This window comes from Neodiprion virginianus, chromosome 5 (assembly GCF_021901495.1).
Source record: "Neodiprion virginianus isolate iyNeoVirg1 chromosome 5, iyNeoVirg1.1, whole genome shotgun sequence".
In the NCBI taxonomy this organism is placed as follows: Eukaryota; Metazoa; Arthropoda; class Insecta; order Hymenoptera; family Diprionidae; genus Neodiprion; species Neodiprion virginianus.
The window spans coordinates 21,460,770-21,483,063 of record NC_060881.1 but is presented as its reverse complement, the minus strand read 5'-3'; the positions used below and the strand labels follow the sequence as shown (position 1 = coordinate 21,483,063).

The 22,294-nt window shown below is 40.3% G+C and overlaps 2 protein-coding genes across 4 annotated transcripts; one reads left to right on the top strand and one right to left on the bottom strand.

Annotated features, from left to right (window-relative positions):
* Positions 1-5,395: 5,395 nt before the first annotated feature.
* On the bottom strand, positions 5,396-9,472 carry LOC124304955 (prolactin regulatory element-binding protein). 3 transcript variants are annotated; one of them, XM_046763779.1, is made up of 5 exons: positions 9,347-9,472; positions 8,659-9,201; positions 7,903-8,297; positions 6,389-7,083; positions 5,396-5,903 (listed from the first exon to the last, which is right to left on the bottom strand). In XM_046763779.1, exons 2-5 carry the CDS (start codon positions 8,794-8,796, stop codon positions 5,818-5,820), a joined length of 1,314 nt encoding a protein of 437 aa, XP_046619735.1. In that variant the 5' UTR covers positions 8,797-9,201; positions 9,347-9,472; the 3' UTR covers positions 5,396-5,817. The 3 variants fall into 3 exon arrangements, with proteins under 3 accessions (XP_046619735.1, XP_046619734.1, XP_046619732.1); XM_046763778.1 differs by having other exon boundaries at positions 9,352-9,458; XM_046763776.1 differs by having other exon boundaries at positions 8,659-8,842; positions 9,352-9,440.
* A 1,936-nt stretch (positions 9,473-11,408) lies between these two features.
* Positions 11,409-17,026, top strand: LOC124304642 (venom dipeptidyl peptidase 4-like). Its single transcript, XM_046763135.1, has 12 exons — positions 11,409-11,898; positions 12,378-12,647; positions 13,568-13,642; positions 13,864-13,916; positions 14,082-14,278; positions 14,483-14,652; positions 14,925-15,025; positions 15,124-15,590; positions 15,655-15,946; positions 16,033-16,227; positions 16,339-16,499; positions 16,577-17,026. The coding sequence occupies exons 1-12, from the start codon at positions 11,884-11,886 to the stop codon at positions 16,897-16,899; spliced, it is 2,319 nt and encodes a 772-aa protein (XP_046619091.1). The 5' UTR covers positions 11,409-11,883; the 3' UTR covers positions 16,900-17,026.
* The last annotated feature ends 5,268 nt before the right edge of the window (positions 17,027-22,294 follow it).

Below are 22,294 nucleotides of genomic sequence, written 5' to 3'. Positions count from 1 at the left end.
AAGTACGTCGATATAGTGCGCCAAAGAATTTATTCGAGCACTTTTGAGACTGGCGAAAATTTTCGCCAAAAATACAAAGGGGTTAGCCTTACTTATTTTCTGGGCAAAAAATTTTTGGTCTCAGATTCGATTTGTATGACCCTTTTCTGACTGATTGGACCACCGGGAACTCAGAAAACTCAGCAAAAAGTGCGTAGGACCAGCAGCAGAGAAACAACGATGGAAAGAGCACCACCTGGAAAATATCGGAAACACAGGAACTCGTTTTTAGGCTGTAACTTCTGATCCGTTGATCGCTGCGTATTGGGACTGCGCTCAATCGATTTCTCTCGCAAAAGTACGTCGATATAGTGCGCCAAAGAATTTATTCGAGCACTTTTAAGACTGGCGAAAATTTTCGCCAAAAATACAAAGGGGTTAGCCTTACTTATTTTTTGGGCAAAAAATTTTTGGTCTCAGATTCGATTTGTATGACCCTTTTCTGACTGATTGGACCACCGGGAACTCAGAAAACTCAGCAAAAAGTGCGTAGGACCAACAGCAGAGAAACAACGATGGAAAGAGCACCACCTGAAAAATGTCGAAAACACAGGAACTCGTTTTTAGGCTGTAACTTCTGATCCGTTGATCGCTGCGTATTGGGACTGCGCTTAATCTATTTCTCTCGCGAAAGTACGTCGATATAGTGTGCCACAGAATTTATTCGAGCACTTTTGAGAATGGCCAAAATTTTCGCCAAAAATACAAAGGGGTTAGCCTAGCTTATTTTTTGGGCAAAAAATTTTCGGTCTCAGAATCGCTTCAAATGACCCTTTTCTGACTCATCGGACCGCTAGGAACTCAGAAAAGTCAGCAAAAAGTGCGTAGGACCAACAGCGGAGAAACAACGATGGAAAGAGCACCAGCTGAAAAATGTCGAGAACACAGAAACTCGTTTTTAGGCTGTAACTTCTGATCCATTGATCGCTGCGTATTGGGACTGCGCTCAATCGATTTCTCTCGGAAAAGTACGTCGATATAGTGCGCCAAAGAATTTATTCGAGCACTTTTGAGAATGGCGAAAATTTTCGCCAAAAATACAAAGGGGTTAGCCTTACTTATTTTTTGGGCAAAAAATTTTTGGTCTCAGATTCGATTTGTATGACCCTTTTCTGACTGATTGGACCACCGGGAACTCAGAAAACTCAGCAAAAAGTGCGTAGGACCAACAGCAGAGAAACAACGATGGAAAGAGCACCACCTGGAAAATATCGGAAACACAGGAACTCGTTTTTAGGCTGTAACTTCTGATCCGTTGATCGCTGCGTATTGGGACTGCGCTCAATCGATTTCTCTCGGAAAAGTACGTCGATATAGTGCGCCAAAGAATTTATTCGAGCACTTTTGAGAATGGCGAAAATTTTCGCCAAAAATACAAAGGGGTTAGCCTTACTTATTTTTTGGGCAAAAAATTTTTGGTTTCAGATTCGATTTGTATGACCCTTTTCTGACTGATTGGACCACCGGGAACTCAGAAAACTCAGCAAAAAGTGCGTAGGACCAACAGCAGAGAAACAACGATGGAAAGAGCACCACCTGGAAAATATCGGAAACACAGGAACTCGTTTTTAGGCTGTAACTTCTGATCCGTTGATCGCTGCGTATTGGGACTGCGCTCAATCGATTTCTCTCGGAAAAGTACGTCGATATAGTGCGCCAAAGAATTTATTCGAGCACTTTTGAGAATGGCGAAAATTTTCGCCAAAAATACAAAGGGGTTAGCCTTACTTATTTTTTGGGCAAAAAATTTTTGGTCTCAGATTCGATTTGTATGACCCTTTTCTGACTGATTGGACCACCGGGAACTCAGAAAACTCAGCAAAAAGTGCGTAGGACCAACAGCAGAGAAACAACGATGGAAAGAGCACCACCTGGAAAATATCGGAAACACAGGAACTCGTTTTTAGGCTGTAACTTCTGATCCGTTGATCGCTGCGTACTGGGACTGCGCTCAATCGATTTCTCTCGCAAAAGTACGTCGATATAGTGCGCCAAAGAATTTATTCGAGCACTTTTGAGACTGGCGAAAATTTTCGCCAAAAATACAAAGGGGTTAGCCTTACTTATTTTCTGGGCAAAAAATTTTTGGTCTCAGATTCGATTTGTATGACCCTTTTCTGACTGATTGGACCACCGGGAACTCAGAAAACTCAGCAAAAAGTGCGTAGGACCAACAGCAGAGAAACAACGATGGAAAGAGCACCACCTGGAAAATATCGGAAACACAGGAACTCGTTTTTAGGCTGTAACTTCTGATCCGTTGATCGCTGCGTATTGGGACTGCGCTCAATCGATTTCTCTCGCAAAAGTACGTCGATATAGTGCGCCAAAGAATTTATTCGAGCACTTTTGAGACTGGCGAAAATTTTCGCCAAAAATACAAAGGGGTTAGCCTTACTTATTTTTTGGGCAAAAAATTTTTGGTCTCAGATTCGATTTGTATGACCCTTTTCTGACTGATTGGACCACCGGGAACTCAGAAAACTCAGCAAAAAGTGCGTAGGACCAACAGCAGAGAAACAACGATGGAAAGAGCACCACCTGGAAAATATCGGAAACACAGGAACTCGTTTTTAGGCTGTAACTTCTGATCCGTTGATCGCTGCGTATTGGGACTGCGCTCAATCGATTTCTCTCGCGAAAGTACGTCGATATAGTGTGCCAAAGAATTTATTCGAGCACTTTTGAGAATGGCCAAAATTTTCGCCAAAAATACTAAGGGGTTAGCCTTGCTTATTTTTTGGGCAAAAAATTTTCGGTCTCAGAATCGCTTCAAATGACCCTTTTCTGACTCATCGGACCGCTAGGAACTCAGAAAAGTCAGCAAAAAGTGCGTAGGACCAACAGCGGAGAAACAACGATGGAAAGAGCACCAGCTGAAAAATGTCGAAAACACAGGAACTCGTTTTTAGGCTGTAACTTCTGATCCGTTGATCGCTGCGTATTGGGACTGCGCTCAATCGATTTCTCTCGGAAAAGTACGTCGATATAGTGCGCCAAAGAATTTATTCGAGCGCTTTTGAGAATGGCCAAAATTTTCGCCAAAAATACAAAGGGGTTAGCCTTACTTATTTTTAGGGCAAAAAATTTTTGGTCTTAGATTCGATTCGAATGACCCTTTTCTGACTCATCGGACCGCTAGGAACTCAGAACACTCAGCAAAAAGTGCGTAGGACCAACAGCAGAGAAACAACGATAGAAAGAGCACCAGCTGAAAAATGTCGAAAACACAGGAACTCGTTTTTAGGCTGTAACTTCTGATCCATTGATCGCTGCATATTGGGACTGCGCTCAATCGATTTCTCCCGCAAAAGCATGTCGACATAGTGCGCCAAAGAATTTATTCAAGCACTTTTCAGAATGGCGAAAATTTTCGCCAAAAATACAAAGGGGTTAGCCTTACTTTTTTGGTATTCTTTGACCGAAATACTTCTGGTTTCGGATTTGATTTGTATGACCCTCGCCTGATTAATTGAATCATTGAGAACTCAGAAAACGCCTGAAAAAGAGGATGGGACCAACAACATAGAAATTACGAACGAATTCTCTCGTTTTCTCGCTGTTACTCTTGATACGAGTCTCGCAGCGTATTTGGACTGCGCGTAATCGATTCTTTTCGCAAAATCACGTTGATACAATGCATCAAGGAATTGGTTTCAGCATCATTCAAAATATTCAAAAATTTCACCGAGAATTCAACGGGGTTAACCTTACTCAGGAGACAGGATTTCATGATTTGAGCCGACAGATTATTCCCCGTGAAAATCAGTTACCGAAAAATAGCCTTCGAATTTTTAATAATGTTATTTATGTAGTTTTGAACATTTCAAATCTTGCCCTGTGAGAAAAAGAAATGTTCACACACCTTCTTTATCACTTGGAAGAACCATGAATTGACAATAATCAATATTTAGCATTTGAACAATTGAGAAGAAAAATATGGATTGATGAGTACGTCAATGTTATGCAGAAGGTGATGTAAATTTTGTTAGCAATTTTTCATTATATTCTGAAAAAGTTGCATTACTGTAAGACCATGTTGACACTTCACCAAAATTTAAAATAAATTTACAAGACTCTTCATGCCACTTAGTTTGCAACGAACCCCGTTACAGATTTATTCTTATTATTCATTTTTTTACTCGCAATTCAAAATTGACTTGGTAGAAAACTTTGAAAAAATAAATTGAGTATCTTAGAGATGCTGCTTTTGCTAATAAAAGATTTAATGTATTTAGGTAAATATAATCGATACACGTTCATGTATTTGATTGATATTTATTTGTCCGTTGTATAATTATAGCGTACATATTTTTCATGCGACATTTTCTCTACTTTTAAATTTCGCAACGAGGACGGTACGTTACCAATGTTTTGCACGATGTAATACTTGCTTATGAAAAAGTTCTTTTATCGGCATGGTCAGTTACTTGGTTGATAGTACACGAAACTGCTAATACCCACAAAACCATCCAGTTCCAGCGAACTATTACGAAAAATAACTCAGGGCTGTGAGCCTTGATATCCATGTATCTTGATTGGTTGTTCGTTAAAAAATTCTTAAAATTGACCAAATGACAGCCAAAAGTGTAAAGATATGCACAGTACTCGAAACTCATAGTATCGCAAATACCAATTAAATTTGGCATCAATTGAGACCCACAAGTCCCTTTTGTCGATAAGTAAAGTGAAATAAAACGCACAATCATCTAGTTTATGTTATTTTGAAATTCGACTGGAACACATCGAAAACACTACCTTCTTTATCGTAAGACCCTTCGGATTTTTGATGCAGAATCCCGGCGTCTGAGTAATGACTGACGGAAGAATACGGTCCAAGGTTTAGGGCAATAACGTTGGTGTCCGTGAACACAACATATTTGTTTTTTTTCGAATCAAAGTCAATAAAATGAAAATGAAGAGTAAAAAAAAAACATATTCCAAATACATAGTCTTCATTTATCGCATCCTAAATCAACTTTGAAAAATAGCGCTTCAAAGGATGTCTAACCCCTTGAGAATTTGAATCAATGTTTTTTAGTCGATTTTGATATATGCATCGTCTTAATTATTAACGGCACCAGATTTTTCTCTCTTTGCTTTCATTGCTGTGCTCATACATTTTTCCGCGAAAGAACCTCCCTCGCTTAATCGTCATCGCAAATACACAACGTGGCTCACGTCTGAGATTCAAAGTATTTCGAATTCTGCACCAAGTCAAGATTTCAATGGATTGTTCGGAAGAAACAAGGAATCATCGTTGTACTAACAATAATTGCCCATCATTTATTTACAGTAGCTAATCGGTCGACCATTCTCTGAACATACTATGGATGTTATTATACTATAATAGTTATAACTCATTCACCGAAATGGACAAGACTTACTTAAATTTTATTTAAAGTCATAATTAACGGTAAAAAATATGCCCCTGTTGATATACATATCAAACGGAATACGAGTCGTATATCAGAAACAGATAAAATGACTGAAAGTTTCGAAGCCAAATGTTGTTCAGTAAAGTGATCTTGTAGATTTCCAGGATTTATTTATTGTCGTACTTAAACCCGACAGTAAATAGCGGCGTCAAATTAATCATCTATCTTATATACAAAAAAATATTTCATAACAGCGTAACCTATATGAATAAATAAAGAGCATTTAAAACTCTCAGAGTTCATATCCCATTTTGTCTTTTCTTATCCTATTGGCGATAATTTTCAATCACTCAACATGTCTTGCTACGTCATTCATTATCTTCGCTTCTTGGTGCATGGGTCATATACCGAGATAGCTGCAGACTACGAAAGCTCCAAATATGCTCAAGACGATCAGAACAATCACGATCCAGAACGGCAGCGTGTCTGTAAGAACGAGAACGAAAAAAGTCAATTATCTCATCATTTGCTCCTATGATTTATACAGACTATCTTCGTCTCAAGATCCGTGTTCAAAACGTTAAAGTTTTAGCATTTCAGACAAAATAACATTTCACATGTTTCACGATAACGACTTTGAACAGTCTAAATTTACAGCAATATGAAACTTTTTTTTTATGTATCTCAGAGCAAACTCAGCACCGAATTTGCCGAACATCCCTGAAAATCAAACATATCTCTGACGCTTCTGGTTCAAAAATATCCTGTGATATTATCCAGGAATATTCAGAAAATTCCCGTTTACAAATAATGTTGCAAAGAACGAACTTTCACAGAAGTATCTCATTGATCTTTGAAACTAGGTTAATTTTTTTTGTCGAGTCTTTGAGAACTCGGAGCTTTCTCAGAGTGATTTTTACAACCAAGGATAAAACTTTCAAGTCAAATATAAGCGTGTCGGTGTCACTCACGTCTGAATGGAATGCTGTGAACACATATCCTGTTGTCGACAGAGATGCTGACGACGGCCGCCTCAGTGTTGCTGGTGATAGCAGGGCCGTCGAGTTTCGTTGGTAGGAATTCAAGGCCGGTGATGAACATGCTGTGGGCGCCGGGAACATGCAGAACACGCTGGAGGCTGAAGGCGATGAAGATATCAACGTTGCCGGAGAACATTGTGCCGACAGCCACAAACCTGCCGTTATCGGAGACGGCCAGAGCTGACAGGGTCTCCTTGTAGGGCGCAGACTTGAGCACGACGCCGCCATCGGCGTCCCAGAGTTGAAGAAAACTAAGGTTCTTGCTAGACGTGGAGTTTGAGAGGATGAACAATTGCGTCCTCGCCTTGTCCTCCTCCACCAGGCGGAACCGGCACCGCTTGTACATATACTTCGTGCCTTCCGGAACCGCCCAACACAGCTCTTTCCGTTTCTCTCCGGAAGCTACGTCCCAGATAAACCCCTTTCCATCCTTGGCTATGGTCGCCAAGCTCTCGCCTCCTGGGCTGAAGTCCATATCATCTATCTCCTTAGTGTGCCCAATCATCTCGTGCACCTTCGTCATGTGTGGAAACTTCCACAGACGAACACAGCCGTCTGTTCCTCCGGTCGCCATGTACTTTCCTGTTGGACTCACTCGCACTATTCGCTGCAACGGCTCGATTTTACTGAGAAAGTTTAACGGTTTGATTAGTACAGCTCTATATCCATAGCTATTACATTATGATCGGCAAGTCTTTAAGGTTTTGGGGTGAAGGAAAATGTATACCTTTACAAAAACGTACAAATTATAAATCGATTACAAGGATGGTAATAGCATTACAGAGATTACAAAGATTACAAATTGATATAGGTTACAATTTCACAGACTATAGACCAGTTAAAAGAGGCTACAAGGTAACAGAGATGGAAAAAAAAAATTACAAGGATTACAAAAAATTGTAGAAATGAATACAAGGTTATACATTCTACAAACAAAAATTGAAGTAAAATCGCAAGGGCCAAAAGGTTGCAAATATTGAAAACAGATCACAGAGGTGACAAAGGTAAAAAAATTGATTACACTAATCACAAAAATAATAGTAATGAACGAAATATTACAAGAATTACAATCAGATTACAGAGATCACAAATAGTTTACGAGGTGTTAAAATTATAAATGTAATATATAAAAGTGAAAGAATTATCAAGATTGCTCAGGGGTTTAAAAGAATATTACAAAAATTACATTGAGTATACAAAGATAAAAAAAAGTATATATATTACAGGAGATTATAAGACGATAGAATATTCTATGTAAGCCAGATTGCAACAGTGATTAGTTCCATGGTGAATCAAGACTTCGATGACATGATTTAATGAATTTCGAGTAGAGTCCAGCGCCACTCAGATTTGAGAATGATTTTGATGTGTGGCAATCAGCAGTTATTTCTCTCTATACTTTATGAACATCTCCCACTTGCAGGTTCCTTGCTCCAAAACCTTACCTAAAATCAGTCTGAATGCTGTCAGCTGGTTTGATGACGAGCTGCAGCTTTTTGTGCCTGACGTTAGAATTGCTGTCGACAACTTCCTCGACTCTCTCCTGTTTCAGCTTTTCCTTTTCCCTCTCTGCATCATCCCTCTCGCTTCTTCTGCGCTGCCGGAGTCCCGCTGTGCCCGATCCGGTTACACTTCCCTTAGCGACTTCTCCGTTCTCAAGATTAATTATCTTCATGTTGACGTTGTATAACTGGCAGTGGCTCTCCTGTCCAGCCACAACCACAGTCCTCTTCCCATCATTGTGAGATGCACAGTTCATCACCACACTGGGTCCTGTTTCATGTCTCGTCACCTCCTCCGCCACAAACTGAACTCCGTCATGGAAAAGCTCGAATATTTCCTATAAAATAACAAAGAAAAGTAATTGAAGCTTTGGTTAGAGGATTTATGTCGCTTGTTAGGTATTTGTGTTAGCGAAGCTGCAGCGACAGAATTTCAATTCAGCATCGTTTAGATTTTTCCACTCATTCAAGCCATTGATAAACTAGGCAGAATGAGAAGACACATGTTGAATATCAGTTTTCTTTGCTTTCTCTCCAAGCTGTCATTGGATATATCAGTAGCAAAGCAAGCTTGAATTGCTTGTTGTTATTCTACTGAGCTATAGTTTTGCAGATAAATTCAATCATGAAGTTTAGTTTGTGTTGGACTTGCTTTTGTCTATTCATGAAGTTATTATCGCTCTCAGTCATCATACTCACAAACCCGTTAGCGACGCCAGTTTTTGAGGAACCACCACCGCCGCCAACCAAGACATGACGACTAGTCAGCATTTGGAGCGTGTACAGCGGGAAGTTGACTCTGGCTAAAAGCCCACCCTTAGATCGTCTCGAAGGCATTGCTCGTTTTGATCTTGGTTGATTGCCTGATTTGCCAGATGTTACACTACAGGAATAGTTTTGTTAATTATTGGTTTTTTTTCCTTTTTCTCGTTTTATATAGAATTTTTGTACTATGAACTATTTTTATTATTATTGTTATTATAGTTGCTTTTGTTATTTTTATTATTTATTTTTTTTTTGGTTCTTTGTTTTCTATCTTGGTGGGGTTAGAATCGTGGCTGTTTTCCTTAGACTCGAAAGCGGTCGATCGATGACGTCGGGTTGATTGTCCACATTTTGCTAGACTAGTATCGTTATATTTCCTCTCCGATAATTAATTATTCGTTGATTTATTCATTTCGACTGGCACAATAATACGGCGTCAATATACTAGTTTTCATTTATCGACTCCAGTCGTTATATCTGCAAGGTTGACACCATATAATTAACCCGGCTATCACCGTGACAGCGTGTCAATAATGCGAATTAGGTTAAGAAACTACGATCTTCTGCAACACCGAAGGCCGTACAACTTCTCCTGTCGCCGTATTTCCCGTCTTGTGCCTACCGTACCCTGCTGATTTATTCCTCATCTAGGCACTGGCCCCGCAACGCCACGTTCCACGTGTTCACGTAGGTATTCGACATACTTCACGCCACTGAAATGTATTATTTCGCACACAGAGAAGGATAGCTCAGTGGAGTAGCTTTGTCCCTTTCTGTACAATCGGGTGAAAATATTTTGAGCGGCTTGACAGGTTGCAGCGTATCAGGCTGCAGCGCCTAAATGGCGAGTAGAATATTATTAACTGACTGTACGCAGTGCGAAGAAGACAGATATACCCCGCCAAGCTATCTCTTTCTGCGCGCGCCCCACCGTGACAGTTGGCGTTCCAGTTTTATGCTATTTTAGTGCCTTACGCCAATGCGAATAATCAATTCTGCCGTGCATAGAGACCTAAATTTGTCGCTTGCTAGTGCCCTCTGGGTAATTCTGACGGCAGAGTTAGGAAGGTACTGCAGAACGTCGGATGGTTATCAAACTGAGCCTGATTCGGGTTGAGTTACCTTCTGAGTTACTCAGTTCGCCAGATGGTGAGCCCAAGTTCATAACTACCGAATTAATGAAAATTAATGATAATAATCGAATTCGTCGATAATGTTTGGACCGTACGTGAATTGAACGTATGTATGGATCATTGGTATACATACAAATCAGATTGAATTGTAATATGTGTGGATTGCATTTGGGACTTGCGTGGAATTTGCCTATGTGATTTCACATGTGACTCTTAGGCTCTGGTCACACTTGTCGTTGCAAGATAGTGTTATTCAAATACTTCCGTCGTTTGAATATACCCGCGTTCAATAATTAGAGTAGAGAAACCGTTGAAACCCAAGCGTAGATTTTCTCGACTCAGTTTATAATTATATGTCATATAATTTTGTTTGAAAAAATTTTGTGAGGTACAATTTTGTGGGATATAATTTGTATGTATAATTTTGTCGAATATAATTTTAAGCGGTTTGATTTTGTGTGGCATAATTTTGTGTGGTACAATTATGTGTAGAGTAATTTTGTGGCGAATAATTTTCGGGTGATATCAATTTGTGGAGTACAATTATGTGTAAAACAATTATTCCTGACAAAACTGCCCCACTGAAAATTATTCTACACCAAATTATGCCACATAATATCATTCGACACATAATTATACGACTCAAAATCATTCCACTTGGCATAAATGTACCTGATTGCCTGAGAAAGGTCGTGGTTCTCGAAGTCCTGTTGAGATAGTCAATTTCCGGTACACCGGTACATGACTTTTGGCTTTCATATTGTTTGGATCGAGCTCCCAATTTCTACAGTGGCATATCTGCGTGCACTTAGCAGATAACACATGCATGTATGTATAACCAAACACCCGAGAGCGCGACACGGCGGTCGCATAGTTCAGCGAACAACTAATTGATCCGGTTGTCCAATTCATTCTGGTACAGGTGTAAAATCGATTCTACACGACATGCATTCCCTTACTCCTGTTGCTCCTCCTTCTCTAACTCCCACTTTTCCTCCCCTGGATTATAATAGGAATTTGGCTAGGGATTACACCAATTTAGCAGCGTGAACCATGCAATTTACAGATTGAATCGTCAGGAAATTGCACCGCTTCCCTTTTTCGGAAATACGTTTACATAAAAGCATAAGAAATTCCAAAGTCGAAAGTTTCCATGGAGCTAGTTATCTTTGAACAGAACCACCTCTTCAAACGCTCTTAGGGAAATTTTGTTTTTAAATTAGTCCGGATATTTCAAACGATCGATCAAATGATCCGACATATTGAAATTCAAAAAAAAGCATTAATTATTTTCAAAATTACCAAGATATCGCGGGAAGACCAATGACCCCGTTGACTAAGAGAACTACGTATGTGGAATCAATTACACGAGCGTACAGAATGATGGGAAGTTTTCAAATACGTGTAGTCAATATCTTCTTATCTCATCATAATAATATCGAGACATGGGTTCCACTGACCGGCTCTCGAAATCTTTGTCAAAGAAATAAGGAATGACCAAAGGTAGTGGTTTTGGACTCGTCGTACTCATCGCAGAGACTTGAGCATATCTCAAGTGCTAGCTGACCAATAGCATAAACCAGTTCCGCACGTTTGGTGAAGTCAGTTTGACAATATCTACCACCGGAGTGTGAAGTAATAGAATAGATATCAGTCTTGTCGCGAGCATCGCTATAAAATAGCAGAGTGTCGATATCGCGGAAATATCTGGTTTATTACAGCTGGTAGTGCGAGCGTCCCGACGGCCTGCGGAATTGCGGACGTCGTGGAAATTATCAATTTTCTCAACGCGCGGTGCTGAACGAAAAAACAAAAGGAACAAGGACAGGAGAAAGAAGGATAAAAGACTTTAATTTACTCTTTTACTCGGTGTGCATGTTCCAGTGACGCATCTCTACGTTATAACATCTCGCCAAAAGTTCAACCGGATCTCAGAGAGTCGATCGATCAACTTTTCTTTTTCATTTTTTGATTCTCTCATCCTCAACGTCACCTCTACGTAACTGAAGCTTCATTTTCACCTAGGATGACGCTGAGAATGGCAAGTATCTTCATCGTCACCGTGTCAAGTTGAAAAATATCATAGAATTTGATAGCTGCATTTATTGCGAAACGAAAATTTTCACACATCATTGAAACAAAAATGAATTTCCTGTTTAAGTCTTACCCAGACTTATTTTTTTTCTATGTTAAAGTAGCTTGAAGTAAATAACAATGGTAGTAATTTAACAACACCAATTTATATTACGCAATGTGAAAACAAATATTATTAATAATAGTTTCCCTTAATTAGGAATAATTAATCTAGTATTTCTTCTGATCTTCTGCAGCCCAGAGCAGTATTGCAGCTATTCATCCAAAAACAATTTACCGTTAGTCTCGAACAAATGAATAGTATTTGTTTATCAGTGTTTACGTAACGGATGTTTCTACTTCCTCTTTCCTTACCTTGAACTCGAGTCAATTTGGATTCAAATGCGTATTTCTTTCGTTGTTGATTATTCTCATTGCTTTTGACAGTGCCTATTGGCAATTTTTCTGACCGGTTTGGCCGGCCTCGGAGCCGGACGTCCATCCGATGAACCCGTGAAGGTACAGATCCGTGAGGATGACGACCTGGTCCCTGTTACGTTGGAAGACATCTACTCGGGATATTACTCGGGAACATCGTTCAACGGCAGTTGGATTTCAGCAAACGAGATTATGTTCCGAGAGAGCGGCTCCCTCAACGTTCTCACGTACAACGTCGAGGATTTTACAACGTCCACTTTTCTCAATGCTACTGTACTGGTGAGAAATAAAAAGAGGGAGACTAGTCAATTTTCAACAAATTTAAAACAAACACGGAGAAGAATGATTTATCAGATCCACTGAAAAATTGTATTTAAACTCGCCCCAAAGGTTTAAATAGAAAAAAAAATTCGTACCAATGAACCGATTTTAAAGGTTTGCTCTACATGTGGTTTGAAAAAGGAAAAAAATCTAATCAGATACTTGATTTGTTTTAATGATGACTATTTAAAAATCAGTTGATTGTATCCATATCACTTCTTCTACCAGATTTTTTTCTGCTCTCCTTTACTGTTTTATATTTCTGTATTGCTAATTCAGAAATAGTGAATTTCAAATTTTCTTTAATTTGCTTTATTTTACTTATTTTTATTTAACGTATAAAGCAAAAACGTATAGAGATTTTGAAATGAAAACTAGTATTGTAAGAAGTGGTGTTTTGCGCCGACGATTTTATTAATACCTGTACAACTGTATATCAATAATGTACGCGACACAATATTTCACTTGAAGCGACGAACCAACGCCTCGAGGATTAACAGTCGTATACAACCATATACCTACAACGATATATTGATAAAAATGCGCGATGTGAATTTATTGTCTCTGATATCGCATACTTGACATACCGTGTCAAACAAATTTGATAATCATGACAGTCTAACGATGATTAAGAACTCCGTTTTTTTTTCTCCTCCACAGATTCGATTATTTAATACTTATTAATTTCTACATTCATTTTAATATCGCGAAGAAAATTATCATTGTCATTATTATTATTAAGATAATTTTATCTCACAACCGCACCGATGAAATAAATGTTTTCGGCAGATGATTCGACACTTTAGTTTTCAACTTTTACCTGCACTACAGGAAGAACTGTTGATTATTAACATTTTTTTCCAAATTCTCTGGCTCAGACTGATTGGAACGCTACAACTTATTCCTTGTCTGCCGACGGCGCCTACGTTCTTATCGGTCACTCGGCCGTCTCGGTAAGTAAAACGTGTCATTTTTCACTTCCACTGTTCTACCCATTTTTAAGTTCGTTGTTTGTTTTCACATCTGTTTATCACTAAAAACTTTTTGAAAAGCTCATGTGATAAAAGTTTCTGAAAAATATTGAGTGAGAACAAAGAAACGAAATAAAAGAACAAGTATTTTAGTATGGAACGGTATTTTCTCATTCTTCTCTCGTTTCTTCCACTACCTGCAGGGATTCAGACATTCGGTGTTTCGGAAATACGTCGTTTACGAAATTGCCACCGAGTAAGTATACAGGAAGGTAATTATAGCTGTTATTTTTTGAAGTTACAAAAAATCTGGCGTTTTTCCTCGACAAATTTTATCCGTTACACAGAATAATTTTTATTTTTTTTTTTTTGCTAAATTCTTAATGCTCGCTGTTAAAATGTTGTATTTTTTTTCGTCTAGAAATTACGTCGAGGTAGCGGACGGGGAAACTCTACCCCTTGCCAAGTGGTCACCGGTTGGCAACTCACTGGCCTTTGTTCTGGAGAACAACGTTTACTACAGAGAAATTTCTGACGGCAATGTTACCGAGAGACAGCTCACGTTCAATGGAATTGAAGATGTTATTTACAACGGGGTTCCCGATTGGGTTTACGAAGGTTTGTGAAACGGATGGATGAAGACAAGAGTGAAAACAAACGAAACAATAAGGGAAAAAAGCAAAATCAATAGAACTTGAGATCTTTCAAAAATTTTTGTTGATGGCTTTATTCATTTCGATTCATCAAATACACACAGATGCGAAATATCTTCATGAAAATCGGTGCTGAAAATTAAGTTTCTAATCGAATCGTACCTTTCAGAGGAAGTACTAAGCGCCGGAAGTGCCCTCTGGTTTTCTCCGGATGGTCAGCGGCTGGTGATCGCATCCTTCAACGACACGGATGTCCTAGAAGCGGAGTACTTCTATTACGGTGAACCTGGAGACCTCCAATATCAGTATCCTGAGAAAGTCACGCTGAAGTATCCAAAGGTGACTATTGATGTCTGACTAGTGGCAATGAATTCCTAGGGACATTTTTAGAGATCATAGTTTCTTCATCCGAAGCACGTCTTTCAGAACCATTTTTCGGTATATATACAATTCGATGATGTGATAGAGAGTATGAGTCATGAACAGGATTGCTTTTGAATTATCTGAGCTGTTAGAAGACGCGGCATAAATTCAGAACACGAGAGCCATTCCCAGCTTGTTATGGAAATTTCAAAAATGACTTCGAAACATGTTATTTTACGTTTGTTCAGGCTGGGACGACTAACCCTACAGTCACTTTGAATCTGATTGACTTGAGCAACAGTTCAGCATCGTGGATCGACTTATCAGCGCCCGAAGATGTTGTGGGAGAGTGAGTAAGCAAAAGAGCGATCAACGACCATTTCTGACAATCACTTAATAACCGGTCGAATCTTTATATGGTTAAAAATTTGCTCTTTCACTTACTAGGGACCACATCATCTTCACAGTGGCTTGGCTAACGGAGGACTTGGTTGTCGGAACATGGACAAACCGAGTCCAGAACGTGGCTCAGCTCGTTCTTTACAACGCCTCAACTGGCGAAGGATCGAACCTACTCACAATCGAGGAATCCGAAGGTTGGGTCGAGGTCCCGACGCCGATTTATCACGAGGGTTCGGTACTCCTTCTGACGAACCAGGACTCGGGAACGTCTGCCGGGTCCTTCTCACATCTGACCAGATTTACTTTGAACAATGGCGTTCTCTCGAACGAGACTGACCTCAGCCCCGGAAGCCAAGCCGTGACTTCTCTAATCGGGGTCGACAGCCTGAATGAGAGGGTCTATTTTCTGGCAACTGGTGATGGCGCCCCAAGCCAGAGGAACTTGTACGTCGTTCCTCTAGATGGCTCAGATTCACCAACCTGTATTTCCTGCGCCATAGAGACCCCGGAAGGTGAGAGAAAACAGGAAACGAGATCAAAAATGGGATATTTTCATTAACCGTTTGATTCCTCCAGGTAATAACTGTCTCTACGCTGCGGCCAGCTTTTCGAGCGATTTCTCCCACTACGTCGTGACGTGCTCAGGTCCGGACCCAGTCACAGTCAGAGTATACAACTCGAGTCATGAGCAAGTGCTGTCCTGGCAAGAAAACGAGACTCTGAGGGCAAAGATCAGCCTCGTTCTCAAACCGGTCATCAAGGATTTCTACGTCACCGTAAATGGCTACAATGCAAAGGTCAGGCTTCGACTTCCCCCCCAGCTCGATGAAAGCGATACTGATACAAAGTATCCGATGCTTGTCTACACGTGAGTCTTTTTTCGCGTTACTGCTTTTTCTCTTTGTGATGCTGGAAAGACGATTTTCGTCTTATCTCATCCGCGCCTGATTACAGCTACGCAGGTCCCAACAGTGCGAGAATAACGGAGTCCGGCTCTTACGGTTTTTGGAACTACATGGCGACTAACCGGAGTGTGATTCACGCTGAGATCGATGGTCGAGGAAGTGCCTACAAGGGTAGCAACATGCTTTACGAGATCTACAGGAATCTTGGAACCGTCGAAATTCAGGACCAGATAGCCGTTACGAAGTAAAATAAAATATCACGCTTTCTTGTCTATCGTTGGTGCTATTTTCACCGATGACTCGAATATCCATTTAATCTGTACCAAACCTTAAAAATGTTTGTCCATCATATTAGAGCACTCCAGGAAACTTACGGATGGATTGACGCGGATCGAACTGCAATATGGGGCTGGAGCTACGGCGGTTTCACTTCGACCATGGCTCTCTCTACCGATACTGACTCCGTCTTCAAATGTGCCATCGCCGTGGCGCCAGTGTCGTCATGGATCTATTACGGTACCGGTCCTTCGCAATACGAGCAAAATCACTCTTCTTCTTTCCTAATTCATTTCATCCGTTTCACAATGATTCAGACTCGATATACACTGAGAGATACATGGGACTGCCAACGGAGGACGATAATCTTGCTGGTTACAACGCCAGCGACGCAACGAGACTGGTTGAAGGTATTCGAGGAAAGAAGTACATGCTGATCCACGGGACGGCCGATGATAACGTCCACTATCAGCAGGCTTTGGCTCTTTCCCATGTTTTGGCGGCTGCAGATATTCAATTTGAGCAAGTCTCCTACACCGACGAAGCTCACGGTTTAACCAGCGTTTATCCTCATCTTTATCATACCATGGATAAATTTTGGGGAGATTGTTTCGACCTCGAGGATATTTACTCAACGTGATGTATTGTATGAAAATATAAGTTGAGGTGCACAGAATGCGTCATATATTGATGTGTAAAATATCTTTTGTTATTATTTTTGCTGAATACCTGAGAATAAATTGGTTTTACACCATGCGATATACATATTTACTTTTACTGGTTTTCTCATTTTTGTTGTTTCTCTCACGTTTCACTCCATCTGTTATTTTTTTTTTTTGTAACTGAAAGAAGCTGAGTTTGGATAAAATATGAATTTAATCGATCTGCCTCCCGTTCTCTGTAAAAGCAGAATTAGCATGAAGCCGTCGACATAGCTCGGTGAATAACTAATTGAACTTGTCCTATTATACCTTGCACTGATGATGTGAAAATATTGGTTATACCCAACGTTCTTCCACCTACCCCCGATGCTTGTTTTCTTTTTTCTCATACTTTTCTTCCTTGAGATGACGTTAGAAATTTAGGTAGATATGCATCACAGTCGACGTGACTGTTGGTTCATATTCGTCGAGGATGGGGTTGAAAACGGTACGTATATATCGGCATAAAACAAGGCTGAGAAGACATGTCGATTTAGCAAATGAATTATTGGTACCAAGTAAAATTCATAATCATGGATTTCAACGTCATCGTTAATGGCTACGGTGCAAAACTGAGACTTCGTCTTCCTCCTCAGTTGAACGAAAGCGATACTCATAGGAAGTACCCGGTGCCTGTAGAGACACGAATCGTTTTGGCTTCTTCTTCGAAGATTGTCTAGACCTCGAAGATCTGTATTCGATAATGCAGTATTTTATTGCAGTTACAGTTATTATAAAGTTGCATCGTATTCATGTTGAATTAAACTTTTGATGTTTTTATTGGTATCGGACTTTCGGAGATAAACTCATTTCACACTGTGCAATTTACGTTGTGTCCTATGTCCACATTTTTGAAACATCATGCACTGGTTCCTTATAATTTCATCAAGATTTGCTCTATAGATAGAAACTGGATTGTTCTCGAGTGACAGTCAATTTTTGGTGATTGTTTATGCTTGACAATAATTCTTTACGATTAGCAACCGAAACATTTTGAGACCACTAATTTTTGTATTTTACGGTCGTCTAGAATTGCAATTACAGACACAGCGTTAGTTACATCATGATGTTCGAACTAACTAATATCAAATCAGAAATAAACGGAACTAATTTAAAAACAAGAATTAATTATCGATGCTGCTAACCACATTGGCCTTAATCTTGAAAGGTCCAAAGGTCCAAAGTGTCAAAGACAGTCAACCCTACGATTCTCATTAAACTCGTTGGTAAGCCAGTGCCATCTACAGAATCATGTCTGAAACTGATAAGAAAAATGTCGGTAACCAACATCGAGTCAATTTTTAGGGTAGTTATTCTACTTTCGAGTTCAAATTTATCCAGGCAGATCAACCGGTGCATGGATTTATTTCGAGACTCAATCTCAAAGTCAGAACAATAGTTTTAGAGCTGGTAAGTAAAATGAAACCTGCACTGCTGACAGTTGAATCTATAAAACTACCGACTGACTTGAACAAATTTCTACCCGCACGGTTGAGTGCATTGGGATATGGAAATCAGAAGACAACCCTGTTTTGTTTCTCCAAAACAATCTAGGGAGTAAAAATAACTCGAAAACAAGTTATGGGATAAATAGTCTGGGTCGTTTCTTCTTCATGCAGAAATTCAAAAGTTCGGCTCACTCTGATTAACGCAAAATACAAATCAACCAGTTGAAATATCGACTGGTGAATAAAAATAGCCGTAACTGAATTTTTAGAAAATCAATTCCGCTCGTTATTCAAAAGTCCTCTGGTTTCTGGATTTACATGTTGAATTAGCATTTAACCACAATCATGGGATGACACGATATAAATTTTACGATATTCGTCGCCTCATTCATTTTTCAATTTATTGGGGTTTAAGAAATAACGAAAATGCTCGTTTCCGTTGCCAGGATGGCTGACTTCCTATCTAGCTGTTTGCCCAGCAATTAATGGGTTTGTTTCGTGACGCGGAAGCAGCAGAGAAACCGATTATGGACTACTATACGCAATTCCGGTCACCATAATCAATTCTACGATCTTCTGATAACCAATTGTAATCCTTCAAGAACAGTATTACTGTTGTTCAAGCTATCCTACGATTCTATCGATCTAATCATCTTGCTAATGATTAATAAACGAAAACATGATTATAGAGAAGGTCCTGACCCAGAAGTCATACTATTAAAGATTTTGAAAAGTCAGCATGCGAGCCAAAGTTCTTCGTCTCGAAAAAAGATCTTCTCTTTTTTGGTTCAGAAATATTCGCAAAGGCGTCTTTCGCATTCAGAATATAATTCAAGCATTTTAAGCTTTGCTTGAAAATTATGGTCAATACTATTTTTGGCACGAAAATATACCTTGAAAGTTATTTTGCTTGAAACGGCCAATTTGCGAAACATAGGAAGTCTTTTGCAGGACTTTTGGATTTGGGTTATTCAAGTTGAGCCTCTTCCCGCAACGCGTAAATGCGTCCACATGGCAGATTATACATGTAGGTGTACCTACATATGTACAACCTGAAGCCCAAAGCCGCGGATCGGCGGCCGCATAGTTCGGCAAACAACTAATTGAGCCGCAAGTCTAATTGACTCTGGTACCGGTATACAACCGATTCTACACGAAGTTTATCCGCTGGCTCCTGCAGCTCCTCTTCCTCAAACTCCGACTTTTCATCATCCGGATTACAATTGCAGGAACTTGTCCTAGGTATCACGCCAATTTAGCCACGTGGATGGTACTGTAAACTGCAGATTGATCTGTCAGCGAACAATTTTCACCTCTCGTCTCTCGTCTGTCTGCAAAATACTCTCCACCAGATATCAAAATGAATTTCTTTTCAACGGATCTCTGGATTCGAAACTGTTTTTATACACGACTGACGCTAAACAAAACCAAGACCAAAACGATAAAGGAGACCGAAAGAAAGTTTGAAAACGGTAAAGTGGCCCGACGTCCGTCGAGGAAACTATCTCAATTTATCAATCACCTTCTGCACATGCGGCTTATTTGTCACTTCATACATACACGCAGTCTTGCACACATGCATGCCGTTTCTTAACGTGTATGCAGCGTCGCGGCGCCGCTGTTCTTCCCCTCTCTTCCTCGCCTGTAGCTCGCGATGTCGATATTTGTATGAAACAATTTATTCCCAACGGTGCCAGAAACCATGTGCAGCTGCAGCGAACGATTTGATTCGCATTCCTCGCCTGCGAATTTTCTCTTTTTACATTTGTTTCTACATAAAAAACTATCCCGAGATAAAAAAATGTCTCATTTTTCATCAATTTTAAACTGTTTGGTTTATAGCATTTTTTTTTTTTTAGAAATTCAGATCTTCAATTCTTCATTTTTAATTTTAATTTGTTTTTTTTTTCGTCATTTTCACTTTTCTTCGTAAAAATGATAACAGAATGATAGTGCGTATAAAAAAATTGCGTTCCGTAAGTGACGATGATCGTGATGTACATCCGTGTATATATCTGTCCCTATGTATCATGCTTTATATACACACACGCACCACCCACAATTCGCGATCATATATCTCATTTGAGGCGACGTACTAACACCCGGAGGATTACCCGTCGCATACATATACCTATGTACGAACAATATGTATTGATAAAAATATGTACACACCAAGCAAACTTGATGATAACGTTCACGGCAGACTTTAAATTGTCACTCCTGTTTTATAAAACTCATTATTTGTATTTCAAAATCGTGCACTAGAAATTTTGATCTCTTCACCTGCGATATTATACATACACGACACGATAAATTTCAATCTCAAGAATTTCACCCTCGCTGTTTTAAACATATAGGTGTGGAAAAATATAAATATATACATAGTGAGTAAATTATGCATCAGGCTAATGATTATTTATGTATATTTATTTATGCATATTCGTATCGCGTTACTTATTTATTTATTTATTTATACACTCGTTCGAGTAGCCTTCCGCCCGAGGGAAAGTTTATTACAGGCTGCATTAATAACCCCCCATTACAGGTGGTTTGGACAGGCTCTGAGTGAAAAAGGAAGGACAAATCACCGACGAAATATAAAACTTCGAAATTTCCCGCTGAAGCAAAGATGACAAGGTGTCCATGTGCCTTCACTTATCGTGTTTCAATCCCGGGAACGGCGGGAGTAAATACCGCGATAACACCTCAGCCCCCGCCTTCTGCGCTTAAGGGCTCGGAGGCACGTTACAGCAGGTATACCAGGTGAGAAGATGGGTCGAGGTGAGGGTAATTATTAGTTGGCCGGCTGGCGTGTCCCGGAGGCATCAGTCAGGCCGAGCAAGCGAGGCGAGGGTTGCCTTGCCTGACGCGACGCAACTCGACGGGTCGAAATAGCAGACCCTGAACTGATGCTCGCGATGACGATTTGGACGGCGATGGCACGGCCAAGACTTACCTACCACCTTCACTACTCAAGGTTGCATATTGTCGGCATTTCCTGCTGCACTGTGGGTAAAAAATAACATCCGTGATATGTCAAGGAGAGTCAAGGATAAAACCTCATACCGAAATCGAAGGTGTGGACTGTCAAGAATGAAGTCATCGGAAGATCGTATGGAGGTGAACAAGGTTCAACTATTCGGTGATGATGGCACGATCAAGATTGCATTTTTTGCACGGATCCTGTATGTCAGACTCCAAAATGGAGGACTGGATCCCTTTGCTTCTTCTGATGCCTTAAGAAGACCGTAAGATCGAACTCGTTGTCATGTCTAGTCTCGAGGATTCTGGAACGACTGTAACAGTGTCGATAGAGTGTCTCAAGTTAAATGATGGAGTGCTTCAAAATCGAATACTAATCACGGATTTCGCGATTCCATGAGATGGAGGATTTAATTCTACAGTTGTCGAAAGCCTCCATCGTGAGCGGAGGGCGACAATGAAGAGAATGTTCGGCGGTTCCGAATGCCAGTATAAAAAGAAGGCCAACAAAGAGTTGGAAAGGGTGAGGCAGGGTAGACAGGGTAGCTGGTCGTGGTGCATTGCAGTTGTGTGGCAGGAAAGGTTAGACAAAAGGTGGTCTATTTCCCAGCGGTGGTGTAGCGGGCTTATACAGCGGGCCGTTTCGCCATTGTCGAGGGAGGACGGAATTGACGCACAATGTGAGGCACCGAGACGCTAGCGCCGCAACGCTTGTCCACACTTACAAAGCATACGCGATGCCGGGTTGGTATCTCTTGGTGTCCCGGACTTCCCCGCCCACCAGACCGGAGGATAATGATCTCTTCAATTCAGGAAATGAAGCAAAGTTTGACCGTACGACGCGCTCCTAAATGCGTCAGACAACGCGTATAACTTGATTCCAAGTCGGTCCACGTGCATGGAC

Bases quoted from the DNA above. Each gene is read 5' to 3' on its own strand.
- LOC124304642 (XM_046763135.1), top strand. The intron at 13,643-13,863 runs GTAAGTAAAACG...CACTACCTGCAG, and splicing joins TCGGTCACTCGGCCGTCTCG to GGATTCAGACATTCGGTGTT. The intron at 13,917-14,081 runs GTAAGTATACAG...TTTTTCGTCTAG, and splicing joins GTTTACGAAATTGCCACCGA to AAATTACGTCGAGGTAGCGG.
- LOC124304955 (XM_046763776.1), bottom strand. From the start codon at position 9,371: ATGAGGAATAAATCAGCAGG. The intron at 8,298-8,658 runs GTGAGTATGATG...GTTATTTTATAG, and splicing joins CTGGCGTCGCTAACGGGTTT to GAAATATTCGAGCTTTTCCA. The intron at 7,084-7,902 runs GTAAGGTTTTGG...AAACTTTCTCAG, and splicing joins AGCATTCAGACTGATTTTAG to TAAAATCGAGCCGTTGCAGC.